We start from the raw sequence: 10,788 nt of genomic DNA on the forward strand, positions 1-10,788 counted from the left end.
GAATCCCCTCCCTCCCTGCTGGTCCCACGGCTCTGGATGCAGCCCAGGACACGGGTGGTTTCTGGCTCACGATGAGCTCCTTCTCCCCCAGCACCCCAAGTCCTTCTCCTCAGGGCTGCTCCCAATCACATCATCCCCCAGCCTGTATTGACACCACAGTTTGCTCTGACCCAGGTGCATGAACTTGCATTTGGCCTTGTTAAACCTCATGAGGTTCTCCCATCCCCACTTCTCCAGCCTGTGTGGATCCCTCCGGATGCCACCCTGTCCTTCTGGTGTGACAACTGCACCGCTCAGCTTGGTGTCATCTGCAAACTTGCTGATGATCTTGGTGGCTACGTAATTGAGGAGTGTATTAAACACATTGAAACATTAAAAACTGTGGAGCTCAGTTTTTGCTAGAAAGTTTGTGCACTGAACCCGCTGCTTTGCGTATGTTTCTCGGAATAAAGCAGTTTGCTCCTGTGCTTTGACCTTTCTCACAGCAGGGCAGAAACCTCAAGCCTGTTTTCCAGGCTCGCCCTGAGTTTATCACAGCCCTTTGTTACCTAAACACAAAGAGTTTTATTCCTTAAGCACACAGAGCCAGCAAAGATCAGTATAATTTATGGGTTTTTTCTACATCCCAGCTGCAAGGTCACTTGAGGGTGTTTTCCAATCCCTCCTCAACCATCTCCCGTTATATTCCCACAGATGGGCAGCCAGGGGATGGTTGAGGGAACTTGGAAGGAGGGATTAATGGGGAGCTGGACTTTGAGCTGCGGGACAGTCGCACGTACAGGGTGCTGTGATTGCAGGACAGCCCTGCACGAAACAGCTAGAGCTGGCTCTGGGCTGATTCCCAGGGCAGGGCCACTCTGCCATGGCATAAGAAAAGTGGGAAAACCAGCCTTGAAATCCCTGGGAAAGACAGAGCTTTGAGCAACGTCCACCTGCCTGCAGGTGCAGGAGGATCGTGCTGGGGTTGTTGCAGCCACTACCATCCCTACACAGTGTTGTGGCCATCAAGCCTGGTTATTGAGCCTGGAGAAGAGAAGGCATTCGAAAGGGAGCAAACAACCCCAAAGGTTGAGATTGTTCAGCCTGGAGAAGAAAAATCTTCGGGGAAACCTCAGAGCAGCTCCCAGTGCTGAAAGGGGCTCCAGGAAAGCTGGGGAGGGAATTTTTACTGGGCCTGGAGTGACAGGATGACAGGGAATGCCTTTAAATTGGAAAGGGGAAGATATAGATGAGACATTAGGAAGAAATTCCCTTACACAGGTAGCACAGCACACGGTTCGGTCCATACCCGGTACTGCCAGGAGCCCCTGGGCCACCCACCTCGTATAGAGCGCTCAGGGATGCTCGCAGGCCGAGCCCTTGCAGAAAGACCCAGCTCCTTTCTTAGAAAGCATTGTTACTCCCAGCTTTTCCCAGCGACTGAGCATCTCTGTGAACAGACTCCTCCTTTCAAGCCCAGCAAGAGCCCAAGGCAGCCTTGCTTCTGCCTCCCTCAGCACCTGACGACCCAGGAGCAGGTAATGGCCACGACTCCATCAGCCACCGCTGCCGCCCCAGACCCGGTGGGGAAGCAGAATTCAATTCTTTCAGACGACCATAGTAATCAAATCAGTTTAATGTAGAGTTAACATATTGTAAAGGCATCAGAAGCCTAGAGTATTGCTATCAGCCGTGGCCATCAAGCCCAGGAGACCACGCTTCTGGAAAGGCACAGAGAGGTAGGAGAGTTGGGGCATTTCCCCACATTAGTTGCAAGTGAGAACGTGCATGTGGGACCTTCCTCTTGGAGGCCTGAGAGAACCAGAAACTTGTGCTTTTTGAAAGGAATGCTAATGTGCTGGGACACGTGCTGCCTCGTGCTGCCCAGCGAGTCCACCAACTCTCGCTGGCTTTTGCCTACACTAAAGGAAAAAAGAGAAGAAAGGGGGTGCACAGAAAAGCCTGGCTTTGTGTGCGTGAAGGGTATTTGGTGAGGCAGCAACAAGAAATATTCATAAGGTTGCTTTTGCCCTTGGCCAGGGACAAGGACTGTTATTTGCATTGCTTTGGACTCCCGTTACCACCCCAGGGGGGACTGAGAAGAAACCTGTCATCCTCTGGTATTGCCACCACGTCTTCCTGCACCAGCAGAGCAAGAGCAAAGCTCTGCAGTGGGGACAATGGTGTCACCGAGCATTTGGCTCATCTGCTGTGGCAGCTGAAGGGGACAGTGGCACCATGGTGGGCTCCTCGTGGTGGGGGAAGCATGGAGTCCTGCGGCTCTGCAGGAAGGCACTGTTCACTGGGGTGGGGGGCAGGTCCAGAGGTGCTAATTCTCAAACTTTGCATAAGGGTTCTCTTCCTTGAACAGGCCTAGAAGAGAAGAGATCAGTTCAGACAGCAGCAGCCGTGCCAGCAAGAAACCCGCTTCTTGGTTACAACTCTTTGTCATCCACACTTCACCCAGTCTCCTGTCCCACAGCCCTGCTGACCCGAAAGACCAGAGGTCAGGAGCAGGTCCTGAAAGACCTGCTCGTATTTGATGTGTGTGTGCAGCCTGCACAATTTCACTCTCCTCCTCTGCACAGGAGGAGAGAGCTGTTAAGACACAGGTCCCAGGGAGGGTTAACACCCCTGCTGCCCTGCCCAAGAGGAGCAGCACTTGTGACCCGAGCACCTCTACCCTTGCTTCCAGAGGGCAAGAGAGCAATTCCCTGAGAGGGGGGAAGCAGAAACATCATTTTCCCTGCTGGCCAGATCTCCTCTGCAGCTGTAACCATAGTGAGGAGCACAGTTACTGAGGCTGCTCGGTCTAAAGCTCAGTTTGAATCACTCATGTCAGCACTGTACCATATTTTCTTCGGATTTCATCATGCCGTGATTTCATCTCTGCTCTCCTGAAAGAAGCAAACAGAAAAAAACCACAAGTCGGTGACTGATGATACAAAACCAAGCAAAAGGAGCTACAGCTCCTTGCTTCTTCCTGACCTTGGGAGCTCCAGGCTGCCAGCCCCGCAGCTCCCCACAGCAGTGGGGCCACCAGAGGTCACACACAGCAGCAGCCCTCGAGGAGTCAGACACACAGCACTGTTGTGATGCTGCATCCACGAGCCACCCCAGAAAGATGTTGTTCGTGAGGTTTATGTTTGAGCTGGGGCTGCAGCAGCCACTGACTGTGTGTGTTGAGCCCCAGCAGCCTCCTGGCATCCCGTTTGGTGCAGGCAGGAGCCAAATGGTCCTGCAGCCGGAGGCAGCGGGTTTGCTCACTGCTGAGCAGGGACTGTGGGGCAACCTCACCTCTCCTCCTGCCGCACCCGCCTCTTCTCCCGCTCCCTGGCTGCTCTCTCATCATCCTTGTCCGGCCTGACAGACAGAAGAGCCCGTTAGCGGCGCTCGCCACTCAGATCTGCAACAACACCTGGCTGCATCCGAGCTACTCGGAGAAAATAGGGGACCTCTTTCAATACTTGCTTTTTGCTCTTTTTCTTGCAGCAGCAGCAGCAGCAAACCCCCAGCAGGATAAGGATTGTTCCTCCCACCACGGACATGGCAATGATCAGGGCTTCAAAGTTCACTAAAGGGTTTGACAAAATACATTTAGCACACAAATCCATGGCTGCCTGGAGTTATAATTCTGCCCCTCTGCTCCACTCTTTTGAGACCCCATCTGGAGTCCTGGGTCTGGGTCTGGAATCCCCGACATAAAGAGGGGATGGAACCGTTGGAATGGGTCCAGAGGAGGCCAGGGAGGTGATCTGAGGGCTGAAACACCTCTGCTATGAGGACAGGCTGAGAGAGTTGGGGTTGTTTGGCCTGGAGAAGAGAAGGCTCTGAGGACACCTTATAGTGGCCACCTAGTACCTGAAGAAGCTCTAGAAAAGCTGGGGATGGGCTTTTTCCAAGGGCATGGAGAGATAGGATGAAGGGGAATGGCTTTAAATTGGAAGGGGGAAGATTTAGACTAGACATGAGGAAGAAATTCTTCATTAATAAGGTGGAGAGGCCCTGGCCCAGGCTGCCCAGAGCAGGGGTGGCTGCCCCATCCCTGGAGGTGTTGAGGGCCAGGTTGGATGGGGCTTGGAGCAGCCTGGGCCAGTGGGAGGTGTCCCTGCCCATGGCAGGGGTGGGACTGGATGGGCTTTGATGTCCTTTCCAACCCAAACCATTCCATGATTCTATGAGATGACAGGGGACTGGATGCACTTATGTGTGTCCATGGGTGAGAGACAAAGCAAGACAAGATCCACTGGGTTTTACTGCCTCAGGGCCAGCAGTGCCTCTAAATCATCAAATCATAGACTGACCAGAGTTGGAAGGAACCCACATGGATCATAGAGTCCAACTCCTGTCCCTGCATAGAACAACCCCAGCATTCACACTGTGTGAGGGCCTTGTCCAAATGTTTCTTTAACATTGTCAGGCTCAGGCCCAAGCCAGGCTCTTCAGCTCCAAAGGGAGTTTATCCACCAGCACAGGTCTGTATTGGTGCTTCTGAGGTTGAACCTGAGGGTCAGTTCCCCCCTGCCCCCAGGGGGGTGGGTGGCAGCACAGCGGGAGCTCCTCCGTCTGACAGGAAAGGCTGAAGTCACACACCTCAAAAACACAGACTCATTTAAGAGCTAATCTTCCGCAAGACTAATCTCCTCTAAAGCGAGTTTTACAAGCTAAGGAATGTGTTCTCCTACAATGAAACCTTTTGTGAAGCTACTCACATAAAAACGAGTATTGCAGGGTCTTACACAAGGTTCAGAAAAGCACACTGCACAGCTCACAAAGAGGAGGTTCTTCCTCCACAAGTAATGGGAGTGGTTTTCACTCTCTTGTGGGCAGAGAGGAGAGCCCATCCTCAATCACAACATGAGATGGGTGACAACAATCCAACTCCAAGTTCCCCATCAAGTCCCAACTTGGTTGCTATCTGCCTCGGCCACACAAACTGGGTTCTGTCTGTGCACAAGTGTGCACCAAGCTTGGTCTACACAAGACACTAATTTCTCCAGAATCCCTCCAGGAAACAGAGCAGCAAGCTGGAAAGGCAGCCAAGAGCCAGGTGGCAGCTAGAAAAAGCTCCTGGAGGTGACCTGGCTTCAGCACAGCTTATGGAAGAGGCTATTTTCTCAGGTGGGTGAGAGCTGAGCAGGACCGCTGCATGCTCAGCACTAGAAGAAGCCCACACAGACCTCCAGAGAGGGCATCTCACTTCTGGTTCCAAGAGCCCCCGTGCTGTTTAAGAGCCTGCCTGGGACAGCAGGCACACTGCTGCAGGGAAAGAGCCTGAAGCAGTGCAGGAAGAGTGCTCCTCGGGGTGCAGAAGAAAGAGCTGCCCAAGAGCCAACCACCGGCGTGTGCATGCTTTGAGCACCAGGAAGGTTTGCACAGGCAGCTGCCTGCTGAGCAAGTGCCTTGGCTCTTGTTCCTCAGCGCTGGCCGCACGGGGAAGCCTCCATCGCACTAAAGCACGAGGAATATATTTAGAAGAGCTAAAGCCCCACAGGTCCTTCTTGCCAGAAGGCAGGGACTGCTCACACTCTGCTTTCCCACCCACACTTCAGAAGTTTGCAGAACCTTGGTTGACTTCAGCCTGTCCTTGCTATTCCGGCAGCGAGAAAGGGAAGTGAGGGAAACCTCCCGTTACCACGCGCGCCAACGGCACCCAGCACCGCTCAGCAGCCAGCTCTGACAGGCAGGCATCGCTCCAGCACCATCCACTTACCCCAGCAGACTCCCCAGCGCGCGGAGCGGAGCTCGCAGAGGTCGGACGGCGGCAGGATTCTTCGGACAGGGTACTCCATGCATTTCCCACTGCTGGCACACCACAGGCACTGGGACACAGGCAGCACAGCGTTACTGGTGTGGGCAGTACGGCTGGTTAGCCACGCTCGGCTTTAGTAGCCACAGCAACACGGCCACTGTCGCCTGCTCCTGGGGGCCAGGTACCACCCAACATCCATGGGATGCTCAGGAGCAACAGTTGAGTTCGCTCAGCACAGATTTGCCTGCCCTAGGAGAGGCAGGAGAGGGGAGTGCAGATTTTTAGACCAAGGAAAGATGTTGAGAACCCTTCTCCTGGCTTGCACGATTGTAGTAATCACTAAATCCTTCATGTTTATTTGGCACAGTGTTTTTGGGACAAGAAGAAACCTCCAAGTCAGCCACTCAGCACAGAGCTGATGAGCAGGAGAGGTTTCTGTGTGCCCTCACCACTCTTTCCCAGCCACAGTCCCTGTGGCAGCTTTGCACTCTCCTTTCCTGCTGGCTCCAACCCCCAACGCCAACATTCAGCTGGGTTTGGTCAAACTGGTTCTAAGTCCTCTGCAAGATGTGACTCTGGTTCAAGTTTGCTGATGTTGGAGATAAGCAGGGGAGGCTGGCAGGACAGAGGGACGCATCCCACACCCGCCCAGTGCCACGGCACCACAGACTGGTGGAGGAGCAGCTTGCCCAGCCAGTCCAGTCCTCTCTGCTCCTTCACCATGTGCGTCCCCCTGACAGCGTCCCATCCGTGAGGAGGAGCTCAGCAATTCAATTCTTCAACTCGAAAAGCGTACAACAAACCCCAAGCAGTTTCTAGCAGCCTCTTCCCAGAGGGCTGAGGTGGGGGTGCCCTCTCACCAACACAGGGAGGTGGCATTTGCAGGGTGCTCAGGACAAGAGCAGGGAAAGCAGCGTCGCTTCCAGGAGGGAAATTGCTCTTTGGCAGCCGGCAAAGCCCACCCTGTGTTTTCAGGCTCGGCGAGAGGTTGGGAGTTTTACTACAGCTACTTACGGTGACATTTTTCAGACACTCCTCACAGCTCCTGTTCGTATACTGGTGACAATCTACAAGAAGGAAAAAAAGACACCTCAGGACTCTGAAAAACTGCTCAGAGCTGCAAGAACTTCAAAATGCAGTCGGTGTCATGACGGGAGGCCCAAGTGCAAGTGGAAATCATCTGCTTTGCCCGCGCTGACCCAAAGCTGGGAATTCCTCTTCGTGGATCTCCTTTCCCTTCAAGGCTGAGCACCTGCTGTGGCTGCAGGCAGGGGGACAGCAGGGGGACACAGCTGGGGTCGGTCCGGAGGGACCCTGCGAGGACGAGGACAAGGGTAGGGCAGGCAGTGCAGTCCCACATTGCCAGATGACGGAGCAGCTCAAACAAACAAGACCCAGATGAGGAAGCGACTACCAAGAAAAGGAGAAGCAAAGAGCACAAGGTGGGACATACAGTCCCCGGGGGAGCCTGTACCCTCCCACTGCACGAGAGCCGTACTCTGCCTCAGCAATTCATCCAAACCCTCCTTCTGCAGGAAACGCTCCAGGAGATGGAGCAGCACCACAGTGGAAATCAGCACCCATGTTCAGATGCTTTTTCCACCTCCAGTTGGTGGAGGAAGGCCCCTGCTCTCTAGACACGGGTGGCTTTCAGCACCGGTGCCACGGTCGATGACAGCATCGCCGGGGGGTGCAGGGCAGCTGGCGGGGGGCACAGACCAGGTCTGAACACAGGACAAAGTGGCCCAGTCCAACTGCCTTCCTGGGCTTGCCTGCAGCTCCCAGCAGCACTAGCTCCGCGGGGAAATCTTCCTACAGGATCCTCGCCTGCTCTTTCGCTCCTCAGATCCTCAGGAAGGGTGGTTTGCCAGCCCTTGAGAATCAGGCATTTAAACCTCACCCCTGCCTAAAGGGTCTGAGCATCAGCTGGGGCTGTTTGACTGCAGTTTAAAGAAAACAAACACAAACCAATTTGCCTGACTGCTCAGTAAGAGGTGGAAGGAGGATCACTGCTTCCCAGCACCTTCATCAGGGAAAAAAAATCAGTCCCAGAGGTGATTGTTTTCCACACTCACAAGCAGTAAAGCTGCATTTTATCTCTCCAGCTGGCCGGAACCCTGTGCTGTGACCCACTGCCAACAGTCACGCGCCCTGTGCAGCCCTCCAAACAACTGGGCAATTTATTAACACAGCTCAGATAAGGGTGTTTACACACGGCCCGGAGAGGCCGAGATTGCAGATTTCAAACACTCTGGGAAGCTGCGTCTTCCCCATTTCTCCAAGCAAGGCCGGAAAAGCATCACATTGCTGCCCCGAGCCTGTTTGCTTACGAGGCGGCGATGCAGCCTCCTCTCGCTGCAGGAGGCCATCGGCAGGCAAAAGGAGAGTCTGCACTTTTAATCCAGCTTCCCACTGATGCCTTGCTTTCCTCTGGGCATTTTCCCCCCTCCTGGAACCCCCAAGATGGGATTCATCCTCAGAGCCACGAAGGCAAAGCCACTCTCCTACAGCTGGATGGGAACGGGCTGTTTCCAGGACTTGGCAGCTCTTCAGGACTGGGGTTTTGTCCCCAGTCCCTGATCTCAAGGGACCAACCCACTCACCCTGGATGGCAGGGGCAGCACTGTGGTCCCTGGTGACAGGGGTGGGAGAGCACCTCCCGTCCTCCCGGAGAGCGCTTTTGCCACTTGGCTACAAGAGAAGTGAAGTGAGTGGCTTGCAGCAGAAGGAAGACATAGAATACATATTGCCCCTCACTCTCTTCTCAACCAGAGCCACCAAGCAGCCATCGGAGCGCTGGTTGTTGCATGGAGACCAGCTGCTCGCTCAGAAGAGTGGGCAAGCTCCTTGGGACACCCCTGAAGGGGCAGAACTTCTCCTCTACCTGGCAAGGCCCCCATGGGGCTATGTGACATCCTCCACACGCGCAGGAGAAGCTGCTCCTCACCCACATCTCTACGGCACCCACCTTGGTTTAGTGTTTGATAGGAATGGTTGGACTCGATGATCCGGTGGGTTTCTTCCAACCTGGTGATTCTATGATTCTATGGTCCAAAGCTCCCAGCGTGAGGCTCCCCCAGCCAGTCTCCCCTCTCCTGAAGGAGGATCTCCTCCCAGGGGCCATCAGCGGGGACCTCGCGAGTCCCCCCTGCCCATGACAGGTACCCAACTGCTGCCCAAGACCTGGCTGAGCCGTCGGCATCGCTATATGCCCCATTATCCCATTATATTGCAGCAGGAGCTGGAAACGCAGCAAGTAGAGACTCTCTTCCAGCACCCCATCTTCCAGACCTGAGGGATGCGCTGGATCTCACCCCACAGGGCTCCCAGTGGAGTCACCCCAAGCCCTGGCCACTAGCCACCCCGTGCCCAGCACACGCTGTGGGGTGACAGCCTGCTCCACGCGTTGGATCTCCTCCGAGAGTGGGGTCCAACGTCACCGCGAAGCCATGGGGGATCGCGGGCTCGGAGCCCCCCAACCCACGGGGAGGCAGAACTGGGACCCCTGGGCTGTCCCAGTACCGGAGCTCGGAGCCTTCGGTCCTGTGGGGAGGCAGCACCGGGGCTGAGCGGCATCGGAGCTCTGGGGACTCGAAGCCTTTGGTCCCAACGGGAGCCTAGGGCTGAGTTGGACCGGAGCCCTGGGGCTCGAAGTCCTCGGTCCCACCGGGAGCCCTGGGGCTCAAAACCCCCGGTCCCACGGGGAGGCTGCGCTGGGGCCGAGCGGGGTTGGGAGCCCCCGGTGCCATAGGGAGACAGCACCGGGGCTGTCCCGGTCCCGGAGCCCTGGGGCTCGAAGCCCCCGGTCCCACAGGGAGGCAGAGCCCAGGGCTGCCCCGGTGTTGGAGCCCCGATCCCACCGAGAGGCAGCACCGGGACTGTCCCGGTACCGGAGTCCTGGAGCTCGGAGCCTCCGGTCCCACCAGGAGCCCGGGGCTGAGAGGTCCCAGAGCCCTGGGGCTCGGAGCCCTCGGTCCCACCGGAGCCCGGGTCTGTCCCGGTACCGGAGCCCTGGAGCTCGAAGCCTCCGATCCCACCAGGAGTCCGGGGCTGAGAGGTCCGGGAGCCCTGGGGCTCGGAGCCTCCGGTCCCACCAGGAGCCCGGGGCTGAGAGGTCCCAGAGCCCTGGGGCTCGGAGCCCTCGGTCCCACCAGGAGCCCGTGTCTGTCCCGGTCCCGGAGCCCTGGAGCTCGGAGCCCTCGGTCCCACCGGAGCCCGGGTCTGTCCCGGTCCCGGAGCCCTGGAGCTCGGAGCCCTCGGTCCCACCGGAGCCCGGGTCTGTCCCGGTCCCGGGGCCCTGGAGCTCGGAGCCCTCGGTCCCACCGGAGCCCGTGTCTGTCCCGTTCCCGTCGCCCCGTTCTCCCAGGGCGGCAGCTCCGGGGCTGCTCGGGGCCGTCCCCCCGTGGCCGGTGCCGGTTCCCCCTCACCTGCCGGCGGGTCCTGGGCGGCGGGCAGGGCCGGGGGCAGCAGCAGCGGCAGCAGCAGCGGCAGCAGCCGGGGCAGCGGGGCCATGGCGCGGCCGGCGGGCGGGGGCGGGCGGGGGCGGACCCGGCGCTGAGCCCCGAGGCTCGGCCCCTGCCCCGGGGACCCCCCCTCCCTGCCCCCCCCAGCCTCACTAATAACCATTTCTCCACCAGATCTCATCTCAATCTCCTCTCTTTCAGCTCAAAACCGCTCCCTCCTCTTCCCATCCCTGATCCACAGCCCCTCCCCAGCTTTCCCGGAGCCCCTTTCAGCGCTGGAAGCTGCTCCGAAGGCTTCTGTCCATCCAACCCGCCGTGTTGGAATCACAGGATCAAAGAATCACCCCGTTGGGAAAGACCTTGTGGGTCATCGAGTCCAACTATTCCTATCAGCCACGAAACCGTGTCCCTGAGCATCACTGAATCATAGAATCACAGAATCGCCAGGTTGGAAGAGACCCATCGGATCGTCGAGTCCAACCATTCCTATCAAACACTAAACCATGTCCCTCAGCGCCTCGTCCACCCGTCCCTTAAACCCCTCCAGGGAAGGGGACTCAACCCCCTCCCTGGGCAGCCTCTGCCAGGGACCAA

At 57.0% G+C, this 10,788-nt stretch overlaps 1 protein-coding gene across 1 annotated transcript; it reads right to left on the reverse strand.

Moving 5' to 3' along the window:
• Positions 1-1,597: 1,597 nt before the first annotated feature.
• PTTG1IP (PTTG1 interacting protein) lies at positions 1,598-10,249 on the reverse strand. Its single transcript, XM_069864440.1, has 7 exons — positions 10,159-10,249; positions 6,746-6,798; positions 5,693-5,801; positions 3,451-3,553; positions 3,277-3,342; positions 2,830-2,876; positions 1,598-2,352 (listed from the first exon to the last, which is right to left on the reverse strand). The coding sequence occupies exons 1-7, from the start codon at positions 10,241-10,243 to the stop codon at positions 2,309-2,311; spliced, it is 507 nt and encodes a 168-aa protein (XP_069720541.1). The 5' UTR covers positions 10,244-10,249; the 3' UTR covers positions 1,598-2,308.
• Between the last annotated feature and the right edge of the window lie 539 nt (positions 10,250-10,788).

Source organism: Phaenicophaeus curvirostris, chromosome 10 (genome assembly GCF_032191515.1).
Source record: "Phaenicophaeus curvirostris isolate KB17595 chromosome 10, BPBGC_Pcur_1.0, whole genome shotgun sequence".
Lineage (NCBI taxonomy): Eukaryota > Metazoa > Chordata > Aves > Cuculiformes > Cuculidae > Phaenicophaeus > Phaenicophaeus curvirostris.